General features: G+C 42.7%; 1 protein-coding gene across 15 annotated transcripts in view; it reads right to left on the bottom strand.

Moving 5' to 3' along the window:
- L3MBTL3 (L3MBTL histone methyl-lysine binding protein 3) overlaps positions 1-14841 on the bottom strand; it is a 165898-nt gene that overhangs the window by 77687 nt on the left and 73370 nt on the right. For all 15 annotated transcript variants that reach the window (XR_008313957.1, XM_053286383.1, XM_053286365.1 and 12 more), the window contains 2 exons: positions 13891-14026; positions 9775-9866 (listed from right to left, as the gene is read on the bottom strand). Coding sequence is in view for 14 of the 15 variants with exons in the window: in XM_053286383.1 (XP_053142358.1) it covers positions 9775-9866; positions 13891-14026 (228 nt within the window). In the remaining variant the exon portion in view is untranslated. The remainder of the gene's footprint in view (positions 1-9774; positions 9867-13890; positions 14027-14841) is intronic.

The raw sequence follows: 14841 nt of genomic DNA, 5'->3' as shown, positions 1-14841 counted from the left end.
CCTGCAGTGGCAAAACCACTGGCTTAGACATCATGCCCCACCAAATTACATTGTGGCCTAAATTACATTAGACTGCTCAGCTTGGGCAACAAAACTTAGACACCACTATAACTCATAAAAATCAGAAGAAAAACAAAATAGCTCTTCAAAAGACCCCTGAACAAGTCAAGAGATTCTTTCTAAACCTTTGGAAAGAAAAACCTGTGTAATTTCAGAACTTTCCTAACCAGCTTCTCAAAATGCTTCTCCACACAATTTATACCATGGCTTTTAGCAAGAGCTTTAGAATTGCATTGAGCTCCCAAAGATATTTGGGTATTTCTGTCTCAAAATGCTGACTTCCAAATCCCTTTGCAAGGTCAGTTTGCATTTCAATCACACTGAATACAACATATACTTAACTAAACCATTCAAGCTCAAAAGCTTTTTGCATATCTTATCTTCTGCTAATCACTCAGTGCCTCAGCTGGAGTGTAGAGAGTCAGAGAAGTCAATTCCAATTGCAATGCTTTTCCAAAGAACAAAGCATTCTGTCCAAAATCTCTGTTTTTTAATTCTTGATTTTGTTTTGGTGACAAAACCTCCAAGATTGCCATTTTCGGGCACAAAATGTTTTGTGTCTGAATCGAAATGCACAAGTCTATTCACAAGGACAGTCGGAGCCCTTCATATGCAGAGCCAGAGGGTATACTTGGTGATGTATACTCCAGTCCCAAAGTTGTACAGCAAGGTTGCACCTGTAAGCAATGGCTGTGGTGTTGTCCAAAAGAATATGGACCATTTGGTTTCTGAGTAGTGGAAGGAAGAATCTGAGTGCTAGAAGAACAGTCAGGAACTCTAGGAAATGTATATGCAGAGACAACTGGAGATGGTTCCAAAGGCCCTGCCGTGGTGTCTGGCACAATGGGCATTCCATCTTTTGAAAGAGGCATCTGTTGTTATAGTAATCATTGGAGAAGAAGGTTGAAAGGGAATGCCCATTGCAACGATCTCTGGAAGAGTCCACCAGAGAAGCGAGTCTAGGACTGTTGGAGGAATCAGAAGCCACAAAGATTGGCTAGCTGTGTCGTTTGATTACTGACAGAAACCGAAGTTGGAGCCATCTCATCCAGAGTCTGGAGTATCTCACAATGGTTGTATAAGATGTCATCAAACCTAAGAGTCTTTGAATGGTCTTCACCCTTTCCTTTGTGTTTGCTCTGAACAAGTAGATTAAGCATACAACTGAGAGGCTTCTTTCCTCTGGAAGGCCCGTTTCGTTTGGGTGTCCAGAATAGCACCTATGTAGAATATTGACTATGTAGAATATTGACTTCTGCAGTTGAAGGTTGGACTTTTCCCAGTTTACCTGGATGCCTAGGTCTTCTTGGTGTGAAAGGATAGATTTTATCTAATTACTTAGAAAGTCTATGTTGGTCGAAGTCACCAACCAGTCATCTAGATATGGAAAAACTGAAATACCCTGGGTTCTTAAATGGGAAATAACAGTGTGCGTGCATTTCGTAAAGACTCAAGGCACTGTCAAGAGACCAAATGGGAGAACTGTGTATTGGTAGGTTTGATCTCCTAAGGTAAAATGAAGAGATTTGTTTTGGTTGATTTCCAATATGAAAATAGACATCTTTCAGATTGAGGGTAGCAAGCTATTCTTTCTCTGCCAGGAGAGGAAAAAGGCTCTTCAGAGAGGTCATTTGGAATTTTCTTGGGTGAATGAGGTCATTGAAGAAAAGCAAGTCGAGTATAGGGTAGAGACTGCCATCTTTTGGGGGGACTTGTCAGTACCTTAATTAGAACCCTCTTCATTAGTCTTTCTGAGAGACAGGTTCTACTGCCCCTTTTTCCAGCAGTTCCTGCAATTCTGCTTATGTACGAGTATTGGCAATGGGTGTATTTTGTGTGGGTGTATTTTATCTCCATGAATGGGATGGCGGCATCCCATGAATGGGATGGCGGCATCCCATGAATGGGATGGCGGCAGTAAACTTTATTGTGTATCTAGTGGAGATGGTACTTAACACCCAAGCGTTGGCTGTAATGTAACGTCAAGCTGGAGTGAAAGGGGCGAGACTGATGGCGGTAGGAGTCCCAAAGGCGGGCAAATGAACCAAGAGATCAAAGGCTTTGTTTGGACTGGTCCTGATATTTTGATTTCTTCTGTTGCTTCTGCTTTTACGTATACAGGAGAACCTCGTTATTTGCTGAACTGCTATTTGCAGTTCCGCATATCCGCGAGGTGTCTATTAGACACCTATTTCCATTATCCACAGGGTTAAACACATATCCGCAGTTCCTAGAGGAACTGGAACATATCCGCAGTTCCTAGAGGACTGGACGTGGAGGTAACTTCCATCCTTCATTTTGTCTCAAAGAGCCATTTGGGGGCATTCTTAAAAACTTTCTCTCCATCCTGTAACCTAAGCCCCTTTTCTCCATAGCCCTAATGCCTTGTTACTCATGGTTCCGTTAGCCACAGTAGTAGGCAAGGAACAGAACCCTTATGAGTAATGAGGTTCTCCTGTAATACTGTGTTGGAAGAGCTTTCTGTAGTCCCCACAATCCGTTGTTGGATTGAAATTTGTGCTTACTGTATTTCTTATACCTCTGGGAGTATGAAAGCATAGTGGAAGAAGATAGGAACATGGGAAGCCACCTTATACTGAGTCAGACCATTGGTCCATCTAGCTCAGTATTGTCTGTACAGACTGGCAGACAATACAGGCAGGAGTCTCTCTCAGCCCTATCTTGGGGATGCCAGGAAGGGAAATTGGAACCTTCTGTATGCAAGCATGAAGATTTTAGTAGTAAATTTTTATTTCTTCATTGTATCTCTCTATGTGTCTGCATAGAGAGATAGAACTTGCTAAAGTGCTGGATTCCATCTCTGTGAAGTGTTTAGCAGTACTCAGGTGTTGGTGAGTGATATCCACAGACTTAGAAAGGATTTCCTTAAATTTAGCTTTAATTGTTTCTGGAGCATCCTTAATGTCCTCTTTAAAATTCTCCCAAATTGAGTAATGGTATTGGCCATACAGGCCATGTAATAGACTATTTTAATGCACAGTGAAGATGAAGAGTAAACCTTTCAACATACAGAGTCCAACTTCCTGCCATCCTTTTCTATGGGAGCAGAGCACTTTTTTCCAGATCTATTTCCCATGGTACAATCTACCACCAAGGAATTAAACATGGGATGTTTGAATAAATATGTGCAATCTTCTTCTACCCTGTAGAAGTTTTCAAGGCGTTTAGAAGTTGATGTCGAGGTAGATGGTGAATCCCATGCTGACTTCACTAAGTTTACTAATATTGGCAGCATAAGGAGGGCTGCAGGATGAGAGGTACTAGAACAAGAAATGAAATCAGAGACAGGGTCTTTAACCTCTAGTGCCAGAGATTTCAGTTCCAGGCCAAGAACTTTGGCCATTTTATCTATTTGGATTCAACAAGACTTTGTCTCCTCTGTGGAAGAATCAGATGGGTTGTTTGGAACATTTTCATTAGGTGATGAGTTTTCAGTGTGGGCAGAATCGTCATCTGAGTCAGATGTGGACGTATATTCATCTGATTTTTCTTTTGCAGGAACAGAAGATTTGTGGCGGAAGAGATAACTTGCAGATCTGGAAAGAAAGGGTAGGTTGTTGTCTCTTGGCTGCTCTGTAGGAGATTATGGAAGGGGTGGTGGGTCCAGAGATCTTTTGAAAGATGAATCATGCCCCTTAGACAAAATGTGTGTTTGTGAATTGAAAGATGATTGCATCTTTCTCAGTTTTCACTGAGAAAACTCTGTTTTCTGATAAACCGATAAACATATCAGTTTTCTGATATGATAATCATAGATAAACTCTTTTCTATGAAGAGTTTAAACTCTTTATAGTCATAAGGTAGTGAAGGTGAAGGCATATAGAAAGGGTCTTTGAATCTCCCTATCCTTCTAATATAGCCTGGGTCAAGAGCACCTGGTGAGCTCCAATAGTCCATCCTCCTTTTATAGGAGGAGTATGAAGGAAGTGAGAGATGGTATCTTTCTTTCCAAGGGTGATTTGGAAAATAAGATGGAGAACAAACAGGCATCACTCCAGCTGGTGAAGCCAATGGTGTTTTAGGGACAGGCAGTGCACCAGAACAAATATCATCTTCGATATTGAGGCCCTGCAAAGAAAAACCCTTAAAGGTCAATTCAGAAGGTGTTGTGTGTGAAGATCTCAGGATAAAGTATATGTCTTGAAGAATAGGAAATTTCTTCAACAACAGTGTGAAAGGAAAGTTGAGAACAAAATCAGGAGACGCAGAGACATTTGAGGAAGTAAGTGGTTGCCTTCCTAATTCAGATCTGGGCTTGGTCGGCAACCATGTTTATATCAATGATGTTGAAGTTTGTTCTGTAGAGGGAGCAGCCATTACAGACAACACTGAGCTTGTTGCTGGAGTCGTTATAAATGCCAGAATATGCAATACTGAAGAGAACGGAGGATCGGTAAAACCAACCTCAGTGATTTCTGGTGAAGAAGAAGAGGATCAACATTGGACTGAGGGCATAACCTGAACCACAGAAGGTGAGGGGGTTCACTCCCTGTGTGGCATAGGCAATGTCTAAATCAGAGGTGGTGGCTGAACCAAAAGTTGGATGCTTCTCTTTCAAAAACATCAATATTGGCCTATGGAGTGACTTAGACATCTAAGTTGACAGTGTCAGGATTGATGTCGACAAAGTCTTCCAATATTTAGAGTGGCTTGGAGAGTCTTCCCCACAGTGTTTCCACTTATTGGGGTGTTTATTATATCCGTCCTTGGAGACATTATGAGGTTTTTAAAACATATCTTTAGAGGTCTTACTTATTGGGGTTTTTATTATATCCGTCTTTGGAGACATTATGAGGTTTTTAAAACATATCTTTAGAGGTCTTAGCCAGGGAAGTTGCTAACAGTGTTCCCTCTAAGGCATGCATACGTGCACACACTCACAAGTTTTCTGATGTCCGCTCAGAAAATTTTAGTTCCCGCTCAGGTTGAATCAGGAAGGCCCCACTCTGAGTGCATGTATGCACACACTGCCTTGATACTGCCGCCCAGAACTAAATACATTCCACACACAAATGAAAATTTTTTAGAGAGAACACTGGTTGCCAATAGCAACTGCGACTTCAGTTGTCGATGGCTGGACAGCGTTGATGACACTGATGGTAACGGGGACCACAGCATCGGGATCAGAGGGTGCAGTGCTTATTTGTACAAAGCAGCCCTTAAATGTAATTCTCTGCTTTTTCTGTTTTGATTCAAAAAGAATAAGCAAATTTTGCAAGTTCGGATGATATTGTTTTCTCCAAGACAAAGCAAGCAGAGATTGTGTAATGTTTTTAGCACCCATCAGTTCAAACACTGTAGTGCTAACAGGTATCTTACTGATCTGCAAAATATTTTGGAATGCATAAACCAAGCTAGTGTAGAATATGGGTTGAGAATGAATTTGAGAAAAACTAAGTCATGGTCATCAGCAAAGGACCTCCCATTGCAACAAACCTAACAATCAACACCCGAATTGAAAGAGTTTCTCCTTATAAATACTTGGGAACATGGTTAAATGAACACAATGACAGTTCACAAGAAATAAACACCAGTATTTAAATGGCAAGAGCAGCTTTAAAACAAAACATTTGCTCTGTGATAGGGATTTCAGTATAGAACTGAAAATTCATACGGTGAGGTGTTACATCTATTGCTTTACGGAATGGAAGCTTGAACTCTTAAGTTTTTCTTGTAAGAACTAATCAGCCTACTTTCCTTTCACTGTATTTGCAACTGTACTATATTTGGTTCAAATCAAGGTCCACATGTTTAGATCTCTTGCACCTCAAATGTTCATGCATCCGCCATCTTGGATTGGGGTGGATGACATCATTACAAACTACATCGAGGTGTCCCTGTGTGTCACTCACTATAACTGTACCAAATTTGGTTCAAATCAATTAGACAGTCCTCAAGGTAGTACACTTGCACCTCAAAAGTTCACACATCCACCATCTGGGATTGGGGTGGATGACATCATCACAAACTACACCATTGGGGCATCCCTATGTGTCCATACAGTTTTAGCAAATTTGGTTCAAATCGGTTAGACTGTCCACAAGTTAGTGCACTTGCACCACAAAGTTTATGGTTTTGCCATCTTGAATTAGGGTGGATGACATCATCACAAACTACATCACTTAGGTGCCTCTGTGTGTCACTCACTACAACTGTACCAAATTTGGTTCAAATCAGTTAGATAGTCCAGGGGTTTGCCGGCTTGAACCTCAGACATCACATGACCACCATCTTGGATTGGTGGATCACAAACCATGTCGTTGAGGCATCCCTATGTGTCCCTACAGCTGTACCAAATTTGGTTCAAATTGGTTAAGCGGTTTACAAGTTAGCTCACTTGAGCCTCGAAAGTTTACATGTCCGCCATCTTGAATCAGGATGGGTGGCATCATCACAAATTATGCCATTGAGGGGTCCCTACAACTATCCCCCATTTGGTTCATATTGGTCCAGGCGTTGCGAAGTTGATGGGAGGCGGGGACACACACAAACGGACACATACACAAAATGCCAGGTGATCTCATAAGCCTACTGGAAAGTAGACTAAAAAACAGAAGATGAACAAACTATAATTTTTTGAGCTCTGGATATATCGACGTATATTAAGAATATCATGGGTAGATAGAATGACCAATGAGGAAGTTGTGAGAAGAATGGCAAAAAATAAAGAGCTAATTAACATAATTGAGAGAAGAAAATTGGAATATCTTGGCCATGTCGGGGAAAATACGCTTTACTGCAGTTAATCATGCAAGGAAAGATTAAACGAAGAAGTAGTGTCGGAAGATGAAGAACATCCTGGCTGAAAAATTTGTGGGAATGGTTTGGATGCACATCTTTACAACTTTCTAGAGCAGTGGCATCCAAAGTCAGAATAGCCTTAATGGTAGCTAACCTCCAGTAGGAAATAGCACTTGAAGAAGAAGTTCAAATACCGAGAAAACTAATCCAAATCTTAAGGCAAAGAGAAAAGTTAAGGCAAATTGTAATAGAATAAACTACAGAATCTAAACCATGAACCATTTTTACTTTCAGGAACCAAGCATGACCAAGGAGGGAATCCCGAGGGGAGCAAACACAATGGTGGTCGAGAAGGAACTGAGCAAAAGGGTGCTCTGCCACTGAAGATACTGAGCAAGCTACAGACTGCTTTGGGGAGCTTAAAAATCCTTCCATGGGGGCTACTGTTCAAGTGCATGACTCACATTGTGAATGATACCAGATCACCACAAAGAATAGGTTGTTACCATCACATTTTATGAATCAAATATATTCTGAAAGTGTTTCAGTTTGATTTGATTTTGTCTCATACAACATTAAGCTTTAACAGACTTTGCAAAATGTTATGTACTGCCAGGAGTGGCTGCTACAGATGAGCTGCAGCTCATTCACCTTCCCACCCCACCCCACCCCACCCCCCTGCCTAACTCATCCTCTGTGATCACCCCACCCCGAGCTGCACAGGCTGTCATTTGCCCAGTTGGAGATCCGCATCCATGAAATTAGGGATTTCAATCACATGGTCAAGGGTTCCTATCTCCAACCAGATGAATGGCAGTCCATGCAGCTTGAGCACAGAGGCAGAGATAGGCACCTTGGGTGGGGCAGGAAGAGTGAACAAGCATCACACTTGCCACTCATTTCCCAGCCCCCAGTTGATCTGCAGTGGACACTCCTGTGTACTATCTAGTTTAATGTGACATAAAATAATAGGAAGAGGTGGTCAATAAGTCTGGATCCATCTGCTATTAGGGCAGCGCACAAGCATACATGCAATGAAATGGTAGTCTGGATCCATCTGCTATTAGGACAGCACACAACTTCAGGTGGCCAGCAGACCTCTTATCAGAAGTGGCTGGTGAAGGCAGCTCTGGGGGGCAGGGCAGTGAAAGGTACCTTTAAAAGACATTACCATCTATACCAGTGGCACCTGGAACACGTTGGGATCAATGACACCATGCGTGGCATCCCACACAGCAGCTACCCCACCTACTACACTCATCTGGCATCTACTCATGCACGGCGGCCAATTACATGGCCAGCAAAACTATGATGACCATGCAAATCTCGGAGCACGCTACCCCGAGTTTGTAGAATGCGTTCCCTGCTGGGATGCGATCCTCCCCATCTCTGGCAATTTTCAAAAAACACCTGAAAACCCTTCTTTTCCCCCAAGCTTTCTCAGCTTCCTAAATTGTGGGGGTTTGAATTTCTAGTTTATTTTAAAATTCAAAACCTGATTTCGGGGGTTTTAATCACTGTAATTGTTTAATTGTTGTTTTTAAATGTTTTTTAATTGTTATATTATTTTTTAATTTGTTTTAGCTCCTTACTGTTTTAGTGGTGTGTTTTAATTGTAAACCGCCCTGAGCCATTTTGGAAGGGTGGTATACAAATCAAATCAAATCAAAAAATAAATGACTGCTGAACATGTGCAGAGGCCCAAGTGGGGCGCTGCTGCTTCCGGCAGCTTTCCAGGTGCCACCAGTATCAATTGTAATGCCTTTTAAAAGGTACCTTTCACCGCCCCCCACCCCAGAGCTGCCCTCACTGGCTGCCTCTGAAAAGAAGTCTGCTGACCACCTGAAGTTGTGTGCTGTCCTAATAGCAGATGGATCTAGACTACCATTTCATTGCATGTATGCTCCTTTTATGTGCCAAAATTCTCTCTTACAACTCGGTAGAAAAATTCAGAGGATGGATCTAAATGACTATTTGCCAAGTAATAATGTGTACATGTAATCACTTTGTAAGTTAACTCTCTATCATCCTGTCATATAAGGAAAACCATGACACACACCAGGTCCAGATGTGTGGTTAAAAAGCAAAAGGCATGGTTGATAGCCATGACTACTGTGCAACACAATGACATGTAAACTCAAGCTAAATAAAAATGTCTAGGTGGCTTCTTCCTATATTCCATGTGATACCATGGTTACTGGCCATGCAAATGGCTGCTGTACATGTGCAGAGGTCATGTACATGCCAGCGCCACACAGGGGCAGCTGGGAGATGCCCCGTCAGCACACAGGCATAGCTGGGGAGGGGAGCACAGGGATGGCGGCAATGGCAGCAAGCAGAGGAGGAGCAGGTACGGACCTGCTCTCCTCTGCTTTAAAGGGAGGTGCCTGCGAGTCGGTATCCAAATAGTGTTTTGGCACATCCCTAGTTAGGTTCCTAACCAAGGGAGGGAAAGCCAAAAAAGCAAAGGGGGAAGAAATAAGAGGGGAAAAGGACAGTACCTTATTATCCAAGTCTACTACAATGTTGCCCAAAATGGTCAAATATTTGCTAAAAATATTATTATTTTTTTTAAGAGCCCCCAAATGGTTCACTGTTGGAAAATGGTGGCCGTAAATTACATTGAAAGTAACTTCCAGCCACTCAAAAATGCAAACAGGCAAGTTTCGTCTATTTTTCCACCAGTGGATAATGAAACTTGGTCTCCAAAACCCAATCACGGATATGTGAAACCGCAGATATGGAGTCTGCAGAAAATTAGGGCCACCTGTACCATGACAAACTGGCAGAAGCAATGGGAAAGTAAAAAATGTTTCCTAACTATCCTTTAGTTAGAAGGGGGCTCTGTCCCCTGATTTTAGGGGTTGAGAAATAATATAAGGACTACATTTTCAACAAGACCAAGGATATCAGCAGATTATACAAAAGCTACTGTAAGCACAGAAAACTTACTGTGTTCTGGTTTTCAAACAAGGATTTAGGAGCAGCCTGAGCCTTACATTTCTTCAGATATGAGGACCAATTAAATTCATCTTCTTTATATCCTGAAGCAGCCATTAAAGAGAACGATAAAAAAGTAAAATATTCATGAGGCATGAGGTGCAGTTCTATCAATTTGCAGTTGTCTCCATTAATGCTATAACTCATTTTCATGATCTGCCAAATCATTTAACCTCAGAACTAACTGAAAAAATATATTTTCTCTTAAATCTTACTGTTTTGGTTTATTATTGTAGGCCCTGTGCTAAACTTTGAATGTATAAGCAGCTGTTCTTGGTGCTTCTCCTGAGAGAACCAGAGACTATGGAATCTAAAACTAAGCCATCTGCTCTTCTTCAAGCACAGTAACCATCCATTCTCCAGTAAAGCACCTAAATAGTATTTGGAAATTATAATCATGTTCAACACAAGATACAATGCAAACCACAAATTACAATCTTCTAGGATTTATACACCTTTCAAGAAACAAAAGTAAATTGAGCTCCTTAGTCCCTTAAAAGAGATTTTATCACAATTTAGAAACAAGGAGGAGGAACAAAAGACTTCAGGTTTTGTGTTACCCACAGTTAGTTGCATGCAGATAAAAGCCTTGTACAGACTGCTGTAGCAGGTTGGTTTAAGGAACATGTTGTATTTTTGTGTGGCTGAGTTACTATCATTTTTCCTCCTTTACTTTTCACAACTGTTGAGTGTCCACCATTATATTCTAAATATCTATGCCATATAATTAAATGTAGTACAACGAGGTCATAGACAAAGCCAATCTACTAAACTTAACAACCTTTACTCATAAAAAATATATGTGCTTTTAAATGTATTGATGATGATGATGATGATTGATGATGATACAAATTTATTTGTTGGCTGCCCCATAGCAAATTGTTCTCTGGGCAGCTCACAACAGAGGAGATCTTCTGTAAAGAGATCTTCACTCATAAAAATGTGTATCTTAGCACATATCTTTTTAAAAATTGTAGAGAAGTAACCTGCATAAAGAAACAGCGGTTGATTATTTATATTAATGTTAAATGCTTAAGGCTGCAATCCCAAACACACATGTCTGGGAGTAAATCCCATTGAACTCAGTGGGACTTGCTTTCCAAATATACATTGTGCTATAAATCCTTATCTATAAAACGCTTGGTGTCCATCCGTGGACGGACACCAAGCGTGTGTCCGTGCCTCCCTGGCCTCTTCTGGGCATGCGCGAAGCGCATGGCCAGAACAGAGCCAGGGAGCCAGGACCGCCAGCACCCGGCGGCCATCTTGGGCGGCCAGAAGCGGCCGCCCCAAAGAAGCCGGGTAAGCGGCGGCGGGGGACACTGGCCGAGGCGGCGGCAAAGCCGCCGCCTCGGCCAGAGGAGACGGCGTGGCCAAGGAGGCGGCAGAGCCATGGCCGAGGCCTGGCTGTGCTGCCGCTTACCTGGCTTCTTCGGGGCGGCCGCTTCTGGCCGCCCAGGATGGCCGCCGGACGAGGCGGCGGAGAAGAATGCGGCGGTGGGCCCGGGCAGCGGTGGACCAGGCCGGAGCCGTGGGCGGCGGTGGGTGGCGGGCCCAGCCGGAGCCGCGGGCGGCGGTGAGTGACGGGCCCGGCCAGAGCCGCGGGCGGGAGGGGTAATGGCGGCGGTGGTCTGGAGCGCAGAGCTCCCCTAGCGCCCGTTATCCAACGGGCTACAGAGCTCCCCTAGCGCCCGTTATCCAACGGGCTACAAAGCCACTAGTATGTATATATTTATTTACATCGTGCTATAAATATGTATATATTTCCAAATGAAGGGAATCATACTTTGTTTTTATGCGATGCCCATACATGCAGCTGGAGACTGCAATTTGTGCAGTCTCACACCGGCAGGATAACATCCAATTCAAGCACAATGTCAGTGCATGAGCTACAGTGAGTCCTGGGCTTATGTGCTCCCCCTCCTTTCCATGCAAGAGTAGACATTGCAACAGTATTTATCTGAATATGAGAAATTGTGGTTTGAGCAAACAACAGTTAACTAACCAGGATCTGATCCTGTTTGATACCCTAACAAGTGACAGCACACCACTGAAAAGTATGCCACCACTTATCCGAGTCCCTTAACAAAGTGACACTGGAAATAGTATGACAACACAGTAGGGATGTGCAAATCAATTCAGGTACAAATCGTTTTGTACCCAAATCTAGTTGATTTGGGCAATATGGAGACAGAACAAATTGTCCTGTGGTCCATTAGCTAGATTCAGGTCCAAATCAAGTAGTATCAGATTAGATTTGATTCAAAATTTTGATTCCTCCTGTTAATTCCCCCATATTCCCAGCTCTCTCTCTCTTTTTTAAGCTAGTTTCTAGCCCTTGTAGAAGTGGAGTTATGGAGCAAAATGTGTGGTCACTCTGTTTGGATTCTTTGGTGTATAATAACTTTTCCTCAATGAATCCATATGAGGATTCATTACACACCTTCATTTCTTCTATTCATTTTGACTGTCTTTGAAAGTGCCAGCTATCCTTCTCCCACCCGCAAGGCAGTCGGGTACTACTCACTGAACTACTCTACGAATTTTTTCAGGTGTTTAGACTCGTTGTCTAATAATCTTTCCTCATAATGAATCCCCTATGAGGATTCATTACAAACCAAGGAGTCTAAATACCTCAAAAATTCCTAAAATATAAACTGAGTGCCCAGTGGCTTAAGCCACTTAATGGTGCAGCGGGGAAATGACTTGATAAGCAAACCAGAGGTTGCCGGTTCGAATCCTGCTGGTATGTTTCCCAGACTATGGGAAACACCTATATTGGATAGCAGCAATATAGGAAGATGCTGAAAGGCATTATCTCATCCTGCATGGGAGATGGCAATGGTAAACCCCTCGTGTATTCTACCAAAGAAAACCACAGGGCTCCGTGGTCACCAGGAGTCGACACTGACTCGATGGCACAACAAACCAGTGGCTTGCAAGTTGGAGTTAGTTGGCACATGGGATGCCTCTAATTCCCCAACACCACCCACAAAGCAGTGGAGTCAAAATGGACAAAAGAAATGAAATTGTGTAATGAAGACACCAAATAATCTAAACACTTCAAAAATTCCTAAAAAATGAACTGAGTACCCCGGGGGGGGGGGGGGGGGTAATTGACACATGGCAGTTGACAGTTGGCACTGTCCAATGACAGTCAAAATGAATAAAAGAAATGAAGGTATGCAATGAATCTTCATAGGGATTCATTATGAGGAAACGTTATTAGACACCAAAGAATCCAAACACTTGACAAATAGTGACCGCACATTTTGTTCCATAACTCCACTTCTACAAGGGCTAGAGCTTAGCTTTTTTTTAAAAAAGCTGGGGAGCCATGTTAGGGTTAGGATAGGGAGACTTCAAATCCCCATTATTTCCGATTGAGGAAGTATACAAAATCAGTAAAGAAAATCATTAAAAATCAACCAAGTGCTCCACTGCCTTGAAATTTGAGTGGTATGAAGACCTACCCATCACCAAAATTTGGTGCCCCTATGAGCATGAGATCTCAGGCGAGATCTTGTGAGACTTGCCCAGCTGCCAGGAGCTAAATAATGGGAGGACTGGCCAGGGAGGAGGGGCCAGCCCAGGAGGAGGGCTCGGGGTAGAAGGAGCCCAGGGATTCTGACTGAGACTTGGGGGTAGCAACACTAGGGCGGGGCTGGTGAATGGAACAAGCCCTGCCTGTAAGCCTTATAGCTCTCCTAGCTGAAAACTCCAAGGCCACCTCAACCTCCTTTGACAACGGAAGGTTATACTGAGAACCAGACAAATAGAAATGATAATCTGACTTAATTACCGCATTAAATCCAAAATTATGAAGGAGGAAAGCTTTCCAAAGCTCTTTTAATCCTAATTAACAGTGACAAACATCCTAACAAAGCACATATGTAAAAAGAGATGGATGGAATGCAACAGAGGCCTGGGAACAATTCTCCCTACACATGAACTACTGTGTAAGTGGGTGAAATTTCTACACTCTGTCCATGCCCAGGAAGTGAAGAAACATGTTGCTGACCCTTTCAGCATTCAATAGTTCACGAATCTTTAATAGTCGCATAGTACCTTTTGGTGGATGAAGCTTGTGTCCAGTTTTCTCACACCAACCGACTGGGTGAATATCAGAAGAATCAGCATTCACCCAAAAATCATAACAATCTGAATATTCGTCAAAGTGAAGTCTGATTCTGTAGCCAGAAACCTTAGAAAATGGAAAAGTAAAGGTTAGGGACGTGCAGAAAATGCTATTTGGACACCAAATCGCAGCACATACCTTTAACATGGAGGAGAGCAGGTCCTTACCTGCTCCTCCAGTGCTCGCCGCCACTTCCTTAATTGTGGAGCCTCCCACAAGCTATCATCGCGTGTGTTCTCCCCAAGTTGCCCCCTCCCCCGGCACACAGGGGCAGCTGGGGGATAGCACCACAGGCGTGCGATAACTGGGAGAGCCCCGCAATTAAGGAAGTGACGGCGAGCAGCAGAGCAGATATGGACCTGCTGTCCTCTGTGTTAAAGGAATGTGCAATCTTTCTGTGTAATTCCTCCATGTTAAAGGGATGTGCTGCAGTTCAGCATCCAAATCGCATTTCATGCACATCCCCTAGTAAATGTTAAGTAGAAGGGCACAGCCATATGAAAGTTTTGCATATAAGCCATTCACAGTGTGTGCAGCTATGTATTTCAAGAGAATATGGATTTGCTGTCCTCCCACTGAACAGATTCCATTCTTTTTAAAAGCCAGTCAGATACATCACCAAGGGAATGACTGGGCTCTCAGTTCTTTTTAAAAAAGCACCTACATGAAAGTTTAAAACTTGTGAAAAACTGTTTTCTGGTTTTGGTTAATAAAAACAAGTACAGTTAAGGGTAAAGGTGAACAAAAAGGTACAGCTGAGAAGAAGTTTTGCATATAAGCCAAAATGTAAATTTAAAAACTGACAAGATGCCACTAGAATTCTCAAATATCATAATGCACAGAGATGAGAGAGTGTGATCAGAAGCTTAAGAGGAATGTCA

The sequence above is a fragment of the Hemicordylus capensis genome, chromosome 1, assembly GCF_027244095.1.
Source record: "Hemicordylus capensis ecotype Gifberg chromosome 1, rHemCap1.1.pri, whole genome shotgun sequence".
Classification (NCBI taxonomy): Eukaryota; Metazoa; Chordata; class Lepidosauria; order Squamata; family Cordylidae; genus Hemicordylus; species Hemicordylus capensis.
This window is presented reverse-complemented; position numbering and strand designations above follow the sequence as displayed.